The sequence below is a fragment of the Brachyhypopomus gauderio genome, chromosome 9 (genome assembly GCF_052324685.1).
Source record: "Brachyhypopomus gauderio isolate BG-103 chromosome 9, BGAUD_0.2, whole genome shotgun sequence".
In the NCBI taxonomy this organism is placed as follows: domain Eukaryota; kingdom Metazoa; phylum Chordata; class Actinopteri; order Gymnotiformes; family Hypopomidae; genus Brachyhypopomus; species Brachyhypopomus gauderio.
The window spans coordinates 2,426,984-2,442,468 of record NC_135219.1 but is presented as its reverse complement, the minus strand read 5'-3'; the positions used below and the strand labels follow the sequence as shown (position 1 = coordinate 2,442,468).

General features: G+C 42.5%; 1 protein-coding gene across 1 annotated transcript; it reads left to right on the top strand.

Annotated features, from left to right (window-relative positions):
* Window positions 1-14,965, top strand: LOC143522421 (uncharacterized). The gene is made up of 8 exons (XM_077016144.1): window positions 1-319; window positions 3,430-3,720; window positions 9,834-10,136; window positions 11,706-11,846; window positions 13,453-13,548; window positions 14,356-14,454; window positions 14,585-14,677; window positions 14,811-14,965. The coding sequence occupies exons 1-7, from the start codon at window positions 274-276 to the stop codon at window positions 14,647-14,649; spliced, it is 1,041 nt and encodes a 346-aa protein (XP_076872259.1). The 5' UTR covers window positions 1-273; the 3' UTR covers window positions 14,650-14,677; window positions 14,811-14,965.
* The last annotated feature ends 520 nt before the right edge of the window (window positions 14,966-15,485 follow it).

Below are 15,485 nucleotides of genomic sequence, written 5' to 3'. Positions count from 1 at the left end.
TTGTATGTGAAGACGTCCTCTGTGCTGTGTGGACACTAGGCGGTGGTCCATTACAGTAGAGGTCCTCTGAGATCTAGAACTCTAGGTCACAGTTCTGTGGTGGTTCTTGGAGGGAGACCGTAGTTCTGAGAAGCGGCAGGAGTTCTGAAGCTGTGTAGTGTGTGTACGGTGATCAGAGCATTCAGGAGATTGTAGTTCTGAAGAGGAAGTGTATAAGACGTGTATCAGCAGTCCTACAGTGTGTGTGTGTGTAGTGTGTTGAACTCAGTAAGAATGCAGGTGTGTGTGTATCTGCTGCTTGTGCTCCATGCTGCTGATGGTGAGTGTTTCATCTTTTCTGCTATTGTATTTGGATATGTAGACACACTCTTTGGATGCCTATGCATGTGTAGGCTTAAAGATTTGATCAAAACATACTTCATAAGCTTGATATAATCCTGATGTAATTGTTTTTCTTTTTAAATGTGTCCCAGAAGATATTCTATGTAGGTTTGTGAGAACATGTGGTCTTAGATTAAACATTGGTCCTTAATCATGAGTTGTAAATTCTCAAGTAGATCTCATAGTTAAGGCAGGTTGAGATTAGACTGACACATCAGTTGTTTGGATGCTCTGTTCTGAAGACATAAATTAATAAAGATTTGTCCATAAAACACTAAGACAGATTAGCTTTAGTTGACCTTTAGCTGCAGTCAACACATTTTCTGCCAGAATTATTAATTCTCACTTGTTCATTTGTGTTTGTTTTATTTATTCCTCCGTTTTTATTTGTGTCTTTGTGTCTTGCATGTTTGTTTGTGTCATACCTAGCCCCACCCCCACCTGTCAGTTTTATTTACGTGTCTCTGCTCTGTATAATTTTGATTTTTCTTTGTTTTGTTTTTGCCCCTGTTTAGCCATGTCCCCTTGTAAGAGGTTTGATTTGCTATGTCTTGTATTTAGTTTCAGTGTCTTGATTTTCGTTGCAGGTCAGTGTTTTTCTTGTTTTCGTTGTTACGAGATTGTGCGTCACAATTACGTTTTTTATTTTGTGGTTCATAGTTAATACTCGATTTCTAGGAGTTTATTGGTTTGATCATTTTTCTGTATTCGTCTCTGTATTCGTTTTTTCCGATATCTCACGCCGAAAAAAAAAATCTAGTTTATTTACCTCTGATCCACATCTATGATTCAATGAGTTACTAGTTCGCTCTGGCGCCAACAACCGGCGATCGATAGATATTTGTGTCCATTTTACGTTTGCCACCCCCCCCGCCCCCCCTAGACTTTTAGTTTCTTCAACCAGAACTTGAATATAAACCTGAATGTTTCAACCTGAAATTCCATTTTTATTACCTGAATCATGTTTTCAGGTTCAGGTTCTGGTGACACTGATTTATCACCATAAAAAGTGGAGGAGAGTGACACCATTAGCACCAGCACCAGTGTGAACAGCTAACGCTAGCAGTCTGTTTATTCACCTTCTCAATCTGACCCTGTACACCTGATGAACTGTTTGCTGTACTCCATATATGTATATATGTATTTATGTATATGCACAAAAACATCCACTAAGCATCTGTCCTGCTGTCGTGCCTACAGTGTCCTAAAATAATTCATGTTGATTAAAGGACCTGCCGAGACATTCATGACACTTGCACGAAAGCATGAAGTTGTATTTATTTCATGGTCTTCTGGTGTTTTAAAGGATGAATGTTGATTGTAATGTTGATGTTGATCAGTGTGTAGTGTGTAGGATCGGCTCCTGTCTGTCTAATGTTTGTAGCACTATATCTTACATGCATGATCAAAGAGGAGGATCACTTTGTAGCAGTACCTCTTGATAACTGACTGGACCACTGACTTTCCTGAGGATGGTGACTAAACTCTTAAAAGACGTTGCACAGAGCATGCTGTAAGGGACAGGGTTCAAACACAATGACGTTCAAAGGACACAACACACACACTTAAATACACACACACACTAACAACATACACATGTGACATATCAAGAGAAATGACACAACCCCCAACACAGGGATGTTTTCTGCTGGAGCGTCCAGCACCAACAGTCCCGCCCTAGATCCGTACTGACGGCCAGAACCAGAATGTGGAAACTGTGGCAGTCAAGACATTTCCAGGAGTCGCCTTATGGCGTCAATATAGGACCTAATGTTTTGAGAATCAAAAAACAGAATCCATAACCAAGAAATTTTAATGACAACCTGACTTATTTAATTTTTAATAAAATATAAAATAGACAATTATTACCTAAATATATCTTATTATGTAGCTAGGACAAACCTAGAGTGCTCAGTGAAATAAGTTATAATCACAGTACTCCCGTTAATCGGGGTGGGTTCGGGTACTGTGATTATAACTTATTTCACTGTCATTAAGATATATAAGATGCACGATTGTCTGTAACGACGTGGAACAAAGTAAAATGGTGAGGTCACGTAGTCGGAGGTGAACTTCGGTATATCAAGTGTGTTACTGTTCTCCTAATTCTTAGTTTGAGTCGGAATTCGGCACAACACCGGCAAACACATGCAAGATGTGTGTTTATGTTTTCTCATATCAGCTATTTTTAACGATTATCTATTTTAGTAACCCACAGTAGATAGACTGAAGTAGATTGTTTGGAGTTACGACTACCCTGTTGTATATTGTAATCGTGTGTGTGTAGAATGGCATGGGTGGGCGGGGCTTAACTCCATCAGCCAATGACTGTGTAAATCCCGCCCACTCGTAAAAACAGGTCCAAAAGTCAAAAGCGAGAAACTTCTGGAGGCGAGAGCGAGACCGAGAGAAGCGCGAACGAGAAAAGGCGCAACGAAAACGAAAACGGATTCTTCAAGAATATTAAACTCAAAATAGACTATTGAAAACATAAATATTGTGTTTACAAACCAGCTTTTTAAACTCTCAATATTAACGACAGTTTTCTCAATTACAAAACGTAATTTCTTGGTTATGGATTCTGTTTGTTGATTCTCAAAACATTAGGTCCTATTTTGACGCCATATCGCCTCCCCTGGGGAGAACAGACCAACAGTCCTGTATAAGACTGGGACCCTGGGAGGACGGGAGACAGAGGAGGGACAAACACAGGGACAGACACAGGAAAGAAGACGGACACAGTTATGGGCAGGGACAAGAACATGAAGGGACACAGAGGAGTCAGAGAGGAGTGAGAGAAGAGTGATAGAGGAGTGAGAGGAGTCAGTACAATCCCAGTTCAGAATGTACCAGAACAGGACAACGTACAAGAGTGTAAAAGATTATGATTCTTTCTACTTATAATAATGTGTTGAAAGCAGATCAGAGTGTGTTTGAGAGAGTTACTCCATGTCAAAAAGAAAATCAACGCTGGATTTTAAATGTTAGTACATACACATGTGCTGAGGGGATTGATAGTGAAGGTCTTCTACATATGTGTTTCTGCAGGCTGTACACTGGAACATCACAGTGAAAGAGGAATTGTTGGATATGCAGGAGAGTCAGTACTGCTGCCCTGTTCCTGCACCAACACACACACCAGACCTGAGAGTTTCACCTGGGAGAAATACAACACACACACAAACTTATGGGACGAGATCTCCAGTGAGAGTGAACAGTACAGAAACTCTCCAGGAAATCTCTCTCTACTCATATCACACCTCACTGAAGAGGACGAGGGACAGTACAGGTGTTATATTAATCAAAAGCAATACAGATACTTCTTTCTTTATGTTTCAGGTAAAATACTATTCACAAACACATTTTACATTTACGGCATTTGGCAGGCGCCCTTATCCAGAGCGACTTACATTTTTTTTATACAAGTGAGCAATTGAGGGTTAAGGGCCTTGCTCAGGGAATCCGTGTATCATTCGTTCATTTGATATTCAACTGAAAATCAAAATCGGAAAATCAAAAAACTATTCATTATTTTGTTTTTCGTTTTGAAAATGAAAACAAAAAAAACGAACCAGGCTTGTATTTTTCAGTTTTTTATTTGATGATCCAAACATAAATAGCTAAAGAAAAAATCGGATTCGGAGCCGAACTTGATTTAGATTTTTTAACTTGACCCATTTGTGTGCCCTGGAAGTTACTGATATGTTTATTCTTCGTGGGCTTCGTTTGTGCGGGAGTGCACTGCAGTGTTACTTGTTCTACTCTGATTGTACCCTAGACATTGGAACATGGTCTATATTGTTATAGACAACATGACCGGACTGGAACCACATACTAGTTTAATTAAATATTTATTTGAAGGTGGTCAGACGCATGCAGAGATTTCGTGCACGTTGCAGCAAATGGGTATCCAGTGATGATAGTGGTCCGGTGTTAATATTTGTCGTGTTTTGTAGTGCTCGTTTACTTTAGTCTCTGCCGTGTTTTCTGTGCCTTGTATTACTTCAGCATTCATACTTATATAAACGTACGGAGCCCCGTAAGGGTCACTGGCGAAAAAAAAATTTGAAGAGCAAAATCCGTACGCACGGATTTATAAACCGTACGTACGGATTACTAAACCGTACACACGGATTACTAAACCGTACGCACGGATTTATAAACCGTACGCACGGATTACTAAACCGTACGCACGGATTACTAAACCGTACGCATGGATTTATAAAACGTGTGTACAGATTTTGCTTTCTCCGGGCCTCCGTAGCTTTCTCCCTAGTAACCCCTCCAGGGCTCCGTAGGTTTTAGACTACTCAGCCCATGTCCTGGTCTTACATGTCACGGTTTGCCTGCTTGTGTCTGGGTGTTTTCAGCCTCGAGCCTGCAGCGCTGCAGTGCTCCAGCGTGCGCGCGGTATTAGGAAACGTGTCCGCTGTGCACCGCGCGAACGTCTCGTCTCGTTCCAGTTAGATTTGAGGCATAAAATGATTCTGGGCCAGGCTAAAAACAGGTTCCTCATACATATAGGAACTAGTCATGTATGATGCAATTGAGTTTTGCCTGGCCCAAGACATTACAGGCATACAGCAGGCCTCTGAACTTGAACCTGTGAACCATTTCACCTGTGTGCTTAACTACTCAATATGTCATGTTTCCAGTTAGATTTGAGGGCTAAAATGATTCTGGGCCAGGCCAAAAACAGGTTTCTCTTATGATGCATGTGTTATTTGTCTGGCCCGACGCCTTATAGGCATACAGCACACCTCTGAAATTGCCCCTCTGAACCATTTCAGTGCGCTCTCTGTGCGCTTAACTACTCAATATGCCGTGTTTCCAGTTAGATTTGAGGTAGAAAATGATGTTGGATCAGGCTAAAATCAGGTTCCTCTCTTAGGGAGTGACCTGTTCTTCATGATGCATTTGTTATTTCTCTGGCCCACCATCAATAAGGCTTTCAATAATCCTCTGAAACTGCCCCTTTAAATGCGTTCACCTATCTGCCCACTGCTCAATATGCCATGTTGTGTGCTGGTATTTCTTCTTCCGATTATTTGTGTTCTAGAACAGCATTTCTGTGTTTTTAGTTTTCAAAGAATTCCATTCTCATTTTTGATTTAGTTCATTTTAAATAGACCACGTTTGGATTGTACTGTAACATTCATAGAGATCTTATATTCGCTAATGTTTTTTAAATCTAGAGAATTTTGCACTACGTTACGTTATACTGTGACACGGGAAAACAGGAAGTGTATAACATGTTGAAGTGATGCCTTACAGCATTCAGAGAGACGTTGTTAACCTGTTTGATTATTGTAATTTCACCGCTATACCCATTAAAGCGACGTGAACAAATGGAATATTGTTCCTATTTAAAATCTTGTAATAAATCTTGTAATAATAACGACCCTACTTAGTTTTGTGGTAAATTGTGAGAAGGTTTTTTGGTTTTGTGTGGAGATAGCCTCGGTGATGTGAGCGTATTATGTCGCGCGACTGATACTTCGTCACGAGACGTTCGCGCGGTGCACAGCAGACACGTTTCCTAATACCGCGCGCAGGCTGGAGCACTGCAGCACTGCAGGCTGGAGCACTGCAGCGCTGCAGGCTCGAGGCTGAAAACACCCAGACACAAGCAGGCAAACCGTGACATATAAGACCAGGACATGGGCTGAGTAGTCTAAAACCTACGGAGCCCTGGAGGGGTTACTAGGGAGAAAGCTACGGAGGCCCGGAGAAAGCAAAATCTGTACACAAGTTTTATAAATCCGTGCGTACGGTTTAGTAATCCGTGCGTATGGTTTATAAATCCGTGCGTATGGTTTAGTAATCCGTGCGTACGGTTTAGTAATCCGTGCGTACGGTTTAGTAATCCGTGCGTACGGTTTAGTAATCCGTACTTACGGTTTAGTAATCCGTACGTACGGTTTATAAATCCGTACGTACGGTTTATAAATCCGTGCGTACGGATTTTGCTCTTCAAATTTTTTTTCGTCAGTGACCCTTACGGGGCTCCGTATAAACGTGTTTTCCTTTCATAATCGCTGTGGTCATCATATTCCTTCGTGAGTGTTTCTGTGAAGTGTGTTCTCGGTATGCCTCGTAAGTCGCGCACTCTCTGTGTGGGCGCGGTTCACTTAGAGGTAGGGTGACCAGACGTCCTCTTTTTCCCGGACATGTCCTACTTTTGAGACCTAAAAAATGTCTGGGGGGGGATTTCAAAATCGTCCGGGATTTTGTTCGACTGCCTCAAACAGAATACATGTAGCCTACAGTGCAAAAGTGTTTACAAGCGAAAGCACGTGTGTCCGCCGGTTCTACTGCGATGAAACGAAAGTGTACGTTTACGGAGGAGTTAAAGAGAAAAAACGTTCGACACACACACCATCCACCTAAATCATTCACCGATACACCGATGACCCCCATCCAGCACAAAAGGTGTCCTCCTTTTCAGAAACCCAACTCTGGTCACCCTACTTAAGAGGAGACTAGCTCCGTTAAAGTATGTGCCAGCCCTTTATCGCGATTGTGTTCAACCCACCACGTTACACAGATATTGGTATATTATTTCAGGGCCCTCAAGTCTCACGCATTGAGCGTGTGACACACGCATTTGACCGTCTTCACACGCTCACATGCCACAAAATCTAGTTTATTTACCTCCGATTCATATCTATGTAAGTTCGATCGCGAAAATACAAACCCCCCCCCCCCCCCCCCCCCGCGCTCAACAACTTACGTTCGCCACCCGCTCAACAACAATAAGCGTTCGCCACCCCCCCCCCCCGCTCAACAATTAACGTTCGCCACCCCCCCCCCCCCCGTCAACAACTCTCACACTCTGACATGAATCCAAAACTTGAGAGCCCTGATTATTTATTTCAGTAATTCCATTCAAAAGGTGAAACTTGTATATTATACTCATTCGTGGCACGCAGACTGATATATTTAAGAAAATTTGAATATTGTGAAAAGGTTCAATATTGAAGACAATATTAAATAGCTAATGAACTAAAACTGGTCTCTCAGTCTAGTTCTGTATGCTACACAGTCATGGGGAAGAAAAACAAGTAGTTATATATTAAGTGCATCCTAAACAACAACCTACAACTCTTACATGGGTATTTACAGGTGCTGTTCATAAAATAAGAATATTATGAAAAGCTATTGAAATAATTAGATAAAAACTCACCACCACTATTAGGTAAGGGGTAGAAATACCCATATCTGAGTTGTAGGTTGCTGGTCATCATGGGCTTAATGTAATACAACTTGTTTGGTGCTGTTCTGATGGACCGTTTTAAAGCTATTGAAATTAAAAGATAAAAACTCACCACCACTATTAGGTAAGAGGTAGAAATACCCATATCTGACTTATAGGTTGTTGCTTAGGATTGCGCTTAATAAGAGCTTGTTTTATGATCTTATGATGCAGCGTTTAAAAGCTACTGACATAATTAGACAAAAACTGACCACCACAAATTGGTGCAAGGTAGAAATACCCATATAAATGTACCATATGTGTACCAATGTGTCAATTGTGATTTTTTTTCACCGCGATCGAAATTTGTCCTCCACTTTTTACCCATCTGTGCAGTTAGAACACACACACACACTAGGGATTACTAGGGGGCTGTGGTGCACACGTGCCCAGAGCAGTGGGCAGCCCAGCACCCGGGGAGCAGTTGGGGTTAGGTCAGGGGCGCAGATGGCACTGGGGACATGTCCCCTCCAGATTTATATTAACCCCATCCTAAATCTAGCATCTACAATATATATATATATATATATATATATATATATATATATATATATTGTACAGCTTGGTCCCCCTCACTTCAGAATTTCCATCTGCGCCCCTGGGTTAGGTGCCTTGCTCAAGGGCACCTCAGTCATGGCCTCAAGCCTGGGAATCAAACCCACGACCCTCCGGTCACAAGACCAGTTCCCTACAATCAGGCCATGACTGTCCATTGTATTACAAGTTGTTTTACACAAAGTGCATCCTAAATAACAACTATATAAAAGTTGCAGATTGTTATTTGGGATGCACTTTGTGTAATACAACTTGTTTGGTGGTCTTATGATGGACCATTGAAAAGATATTGAAATTATTGAATAAAAAAATATTCTGGGGCCTTTACTACCACCACTTGCGTCCGTGTTAACCGTGTTAATGTAAATTGTAGATGGTGCCTTAGACGTTGTAGTGGTCACAATAGTACATTTTAAATAAAATGTTTGTCTACAACTTAAAATATGTATATTCCTGGCGTAAACAAAGTTGTAGGTATTTATTTTGTTTGCCAGAAATGAGAATTTGCACATTTTGGCACTTATTATTGTGAAAGAATTCCGAATATGCGAACGTGAAACCGACTTTACCACAGTCAAACGAAGACCACGAAGAATAAACAACTTCCGGGGCACACAAATGGGTCGAGTTAAAAAATCAAAATCAAGTTTGGCTCCGAATCCGATTTTTTATTTAGTTATTTTTGTTTGGATGCGGTGGACTGGCGACCTGCCCATGGTGTACCCTGCCTTCGCCCGGAGATGTTGGGATTGGCTCCAGCCCCCCGTGACCCCAACTAGCGGGATTAAGCGGTTCAGATAATGGATGGATGGATGGATTTTTGTTTGGATCATCAAATAAAAAACTGAAAAATACAAGCCTGGTTTGTTTTTTTGTTTTTATATTCAAAACGAAAAACAAAATAATGAATAGTTTTTTGATTTTCCGTTGAATATCAAATGAACGAATGATACACGGATTTCAGGGGCACCTCAGTCATGGCCTCCGGTCTGAGAATCGAACCCACAACCCTCCGGTCACAAGACCAGTTCCCTAACCACTAGGCCATTACTGCCCATTTTCAGTACAATTAAAATCTCAAAAGGACAATTTACCATTTTAGATCACCAGCATCTAAAACATAAAACATAAAAATAAATGGAATATAAATACATTTAGAATCAGAATCAGAATATCTTTATTGTCATTATACCAGGTATAACGAAAATGAAGGTGCCTTACTTGTGGTGTAGAGTGTACAAAAGAAAAAAATAAAATAAAAAGAAAAAAAATATATATATATGTATTTTTTTAAAGACTAGGTTTAGAAATTACAGAATTTACAAGAACGTCTTTAACAAAAGACACAGTGGTTAGCACAGTGGTTCAGTGGCCAGACACTGACCATGACTGGAGTTGGAGGATGGATCACACTAACTGTACTGCACCAGATGGGCTACAGACCCTGACTCTACAAATACAAGATTATTCTGATCCATTCATATGTTAATACATGTGACTTGGAGCATAAACTGTTTACAAAAACAAAAGGATGCAAAAAATATATTTGTTTGTCTTCATATGATTTTTCTTAAATGAATTTCACTGCTTGTCCAGGTTACATAACAGTAGTGTAACATGTGAGTGTTTCTGCTCTCTCTAGTCTGTAAGGATGTTGAGAATCATCTCACAGCGGTGAGTGGATACGTGGGAGGGTTTGTCCTGCTGCCCTGTTACTGCACTCAACTGCTGACCAACCCAAAGACGGTCAGATGGAGTTTTACTGATGAATCTAACATCATCTACCCAACTGACCAGACAAACCGCTACACTGGTAGAATTCAGCTGGTTACTGCTCCAGGAAATTTCTCTCTATTCATATGTGGCCTGACTAAAGAGGACTGGGGAGAGTACAGGTGTATGATCAGCAGTGATCATTATGTAGTGGTCCTACTCAAAGTAACAGGTAAACCAACCTCTTGAATATTTAAAGTGTGTATGATATGTTGCTAACATTTAATGACTTGTAATGATTTGTATCACTACCAGACAACTCAAAAATCTACACATACATATACAGCCTTCTATACAACTAGATCTACAACACACATCATGCATGACAACAGACCGACTAGAGTTTCTAATTGTGAACATACTATGTGTTTCTTTTAGAGTATAAACAGCCCAGAATAGTAACAGACTAATATTAATGTTTGATTAAGCTCTGGTTGCTTGAGCACCAAGTGATTCAGAACATTAAGCCCCTCCTTCTTGTCTTCACTAACATACAGCACTGTCACGTCTAGCTCCGCCCTCCTCCCATGTCCCGCCTAGCTTCCCCATTTCCTTGGTTTCCTTCTGTCTGCTATGCACCCTCGTCAATGTTTCCACCTGTGTCTCGTTTTACTTCCCTGAATTCTGTGTACTTAGGCTGTGTTCGAAATAGCCTACTACATACTACTGGCGTACTGATCGAGCCCCAAATCAGTATGGCGTATGCAGTATGTGACCAAATGAAAATTTCCAGTATGTGAAACATACCCGGATGACCTACTACGTCTGCAAAATATTCCAGTACGCGAACAGAGCTATCTTTGTGGTGTACTGCATCCCATCATGCAACGCTACGTTCACGTGACCCCGTAGTGTGCTTTGCTTTTGTCGCATACTGGAAACTGTACTGCATACTACTATGAGGACCAGTATGCAGTATCCAGTATATACTGAGTCCAGTATGCAGTATCCAGTATGTAGTAGTCTATTTCGAACACAGCCAAAGTCTTCCCTGCCCAGTCTACCCTCGTCGGCCATTGTGAATTTCGTGAGTACTCTTTGTTCTAGCTCCACATCACCTACCCTGACTTGTTTCCTCTTTCCGTTTGCATTCTAGTTGTACTCTGTGTCTGTTTTTAGCTACCTTGTTCCATCTCCCTGTGTTTGGTAGTTTTCCTTCAGTGTCTTTGTTTCCTCTGCTGGTTTATGCGTCTGTGCTTAGTTAAGTCTTTCAGTTTGGTTATTTATGTCTTGTTCACCGTCTACCGCACGGTGCATTCTGTTTGGTTCTGTAGCTGTTACCGTATTTGTAACCCTAAGTGTTGATAACCATTATGTTCGTTTAGTCCTCCGTGGGTTCTAGTTCTGTCTTGTGTTGTGTGTGTCTTCGTAGTTAATCAAGATTAGTTCTATCTCTTAGTGGTTCTGTTTTGCCGTCTTGTTGTTTTGGATGTGTTCTGTTAAGTATATTCTAGTGTGAGTTGTATTCTCGTCAGTTTCGTCCATCTCTTGTTTTCTTTAATAAATTACATTAAAACTTGCGTTTGCTTCACACCTGCCCCCTTGAATCGTTACAAGCACACTGAACACTTCTACCCTCCACTAACACTCAGCACACTGAACACTTCTACTCTCCACTAACACACAGCTCACTGAACACTTCTACTTGTACAAGTTGTAAATACATCAATTCTGTAGAACAAAATCTAATGGTAAACATGTCTCATTACTTTCAACTGATCACACTTTTCTATTCTTGCAGAGGGCCGAAATCCTACTTCAGTGGACACTGATAATTCATGTCCAACAGTTTCAGGTAAATCTACTACAACAGTGACATCACTATCTCCTACTACATCTCAACATGGTTATAACTCATCCAGTCCATCAACTACCACTAAAGGTAAGATCTGTGTAACAAGTGTTGGGCAGGATGTAAATGTGAGTCGTTTTGGTTTGAGCAAACAGGGCAACATCCCCCAAACTCAGCTGATGGGGCTCAGAGGAAGAGGACACAGCTGAGGAGGGAATAAACTCCCAGTGTCCCTTAACCTGCACGTCTCGTCCCACCGTCTGTCTCGCTTGTCCGGTTGTTCCTCCTTCAGGGTCCTGGGGTGCCACAAATCTCATTATGAAAGACACAGTTACACTGAGACACACACACACACACACACACACACTTTATTCTTGAAACGCATGAGTATATGTAGATGGACAAACAGATGATCTCAACAGGAAATATGTAAATGACATACTGAATACTGTATGTACTGCAGCCCAGAAAGAACATAACAGCAGTCACAGGCAGATCAGGACATATGACACAGCACTTGACACAGAAACAAATAAATGTGCAGTATGATCACAAGATGATATGAATAATAATTACTGTACAACATATACATGAAGAGTTATGGACATTACACAAAAGGATTATCCTTGTAGGACATTCTAACAACTCCCCACTATTTATACTATTACTACTACTACTACTATAATAATAATAATAACCTGGGGAGTATTCCAGAACTTGAGCTTGGAGAGAACCTGAGTCAGTTACTATAGCAACTTATGCTTTGAAGCTAGCCTGCTCGCTGGCAGATTAACTTGAACCTAAACCCCAGTTACAAACACATCATCATGTAACCGTTCTCCTCCCCATCAAGATCATATGTGATGCTTCCCACCTCATCACAAATGTTGAAGCCAGATGGCCAGGATCCGTGCATGATTCCACACTATACAACAAATGTGAACAGGGTAGGCCTGTGGTAGTTTTGCTAGTTGTTCACATGCAGTGTAATAGTTAAATCATTGCAAACCCTAGATGCGATTATAGGACACTATGATGGCCTCCTTCATGGAGACAGAGGGTATCACTGCCTGCCCTACCTCATGACTCCCTATTCAGATCCTCCACCTGGACCACAATCCCGCTATGATCAGGCCCACAGCAAAACCAGGGCAAGAATTTAAATGACCCTAGGAATCCTCGAGGCCAGGTTCCAGTGCCTGAAGGGGCTCAGAGTAACCCCTGATAGGGCATGCCACATAATAATGGCATATGTGGTATTACACAACATTGCAACCATCCAGGAAGAGCGACAGCCTACCATATCTGACATGCCCACAGACGAGGAACCTTACATGCATGAGTAACCTACTGTCCTGCTCCATAACTGGACTACACACCAACACTCTTACATGGACCTTCAGAGATAAATAAATATACCCCACTGACCAGACTCAGCGTTACACTGGCAGAATTCAGCTGGTTACTGATTCTACAGGAAATCCCTTTATACACATATCACACCTGACTGAGGATGATGGAGTGTACAGATGTGTCATTGGCAGAAAGAGAGCAGTGTAGTTCTTCAAATTAAAGGTATAAGGACCTTCTGTAGTTTTCACTTAGTCCACATGCATCTGATGATCTTTATCAGATCTCTCTCTCTCTCTCTCTTTCGATTTTTCTCTCTCTTTTTCTCCCTCTCTGTTCCCTACAGGATCTGCTCCAGTGACCAATGTCCAAACTAGTCTAGGACCTTCAACCACAGCATCATATCAAAGACCTACTGGACCACACAGCACAGAGACCCCAGGTAAGATGCCATTATCTGATGTATTTTTGTAACACGTCAAGATATTACAGGTAAATTTCACTTAGTCCACATGCAGTTTGCTGTTTTGCTTGGTTGAACACACACATGCAGACATGCATACATGCACACACACATGCAGACATACATACACACATGCAGACATGCGCACACACACACACGCAGACATGCGCACACACACACACAGACACGCGCACACACACACACACGCAGACATGCACACTCACCCATACATACATGCACACTCACACACACACACACACACACACACACACACATGCAGACAAGCACACTCACACACACACACACCCACACATGCAGACATGAATACACACATGCAGACATGCAGACAACGTAAATTGTAGACGTGGGGTGGGGGTTGGGAACGTATATTGTTGAGGGGGGGGTGGCGAACGTAAATTGTAGACGGGGGGTGGGGAACATATATTGTTGAGGGGGGTTGCGAACGACGTAAATTATAGATGGGGGGGGGGGGGGGGGAACGTATATTGTTGGGGGGGGTGTGGCGAACGTAAATTGTTACCGGGGCGGTGTATGTGTGTCGATCGTTGCAACCGTCAGTGCAGATGGACGATAGCCTGTCATTCATCCACTACTTTTTAATATCATGCGATCTACCCACATTCCTTCGCGACTGACCGACACTTCCTTCCTGATCGATGTAATGGGCACCCCTGGTCTAGATTATCTAGACTTCTCTGTGATCTTTCAATGGTCTTTGTGCTATGGCTCTTTCTGGAGACTCACAACTCTCTGATGTTGTTACAGACTCTCCTCAGACTCCGCCCTACATCCCTGTTGCCATGGTCACTGTGATCTTCCTCCACATTATCGTTGCTGTGGTCTACTGCACCAAGAGAAACAAAGGTACAAATCTCATGGTGAAGCTGTTATAATCATATTGTTTTGTCTTTGTGTCCATTAACATCAGTCTTACCTGGTGCAGAGTCAGATCCTGAATGAACTGAGGTTTTCTTGTTCAATTGATCTGCTTCAGTGTCTGAAAGGAGCAGAGTTCACTATAACACTGCTGAGGGAGATGGAACAGTTAGTCTACAGTAGAGAAGAAAACCTCAAATCAGCAAATCAGGTACAAACCTCATAACAAAGTGTCGTATCTGTATTGATTTATCTCTGGTTTGGTTTCAGCATTCATGTGACCTGCCACAGTATCACTTCCTGGTTCAACTTACACTCTTTGTCCTCCACACTCTCTTTGGCAGAAACCACCAGAGTTCACTACAGCACTGCTGGACCAGATGTGGCTCTGCAGTAGAGAAGATAGACACCACCACCTACACCTACACCTACACCCACCACCACTCCACCTACACACCTACACCCACCACCACTCCACCTACACACCTACACCCACCACCACTCCACCTACACACCTACACCCACCACCACTCCACCTCCACCCACCACCACTCCACCTACACACCTCCACCCACCACCACTCCACCTACACACCTACACCCACCACCACTCCACCTCCACCCACCACCACTCTACCTACACACCTACACCCACCACCACTCCACCTACACACCTACACCCACCACCACTCTACCTACACACCTACACCCACCACCACTCCACCTACACACCTACACCCACCACCACTCTACCTACACACCTACACCCACCACCACTCCACCTACACCTACACCCACCACCACTCCACCTACACCTACACCCACCACCACTCCACCTACACCTACACCCACCACCACTCCACCTACACACCTACACCCACCACCACTCCACCCACACACCTACACCCACCACCACTCCACCTACACACCTACACCCACCACCACTCCACCTACACACCTACACCCACCACCACTCCACCTACACCTACACCCACCACCACTCCACCTACACACCTACAC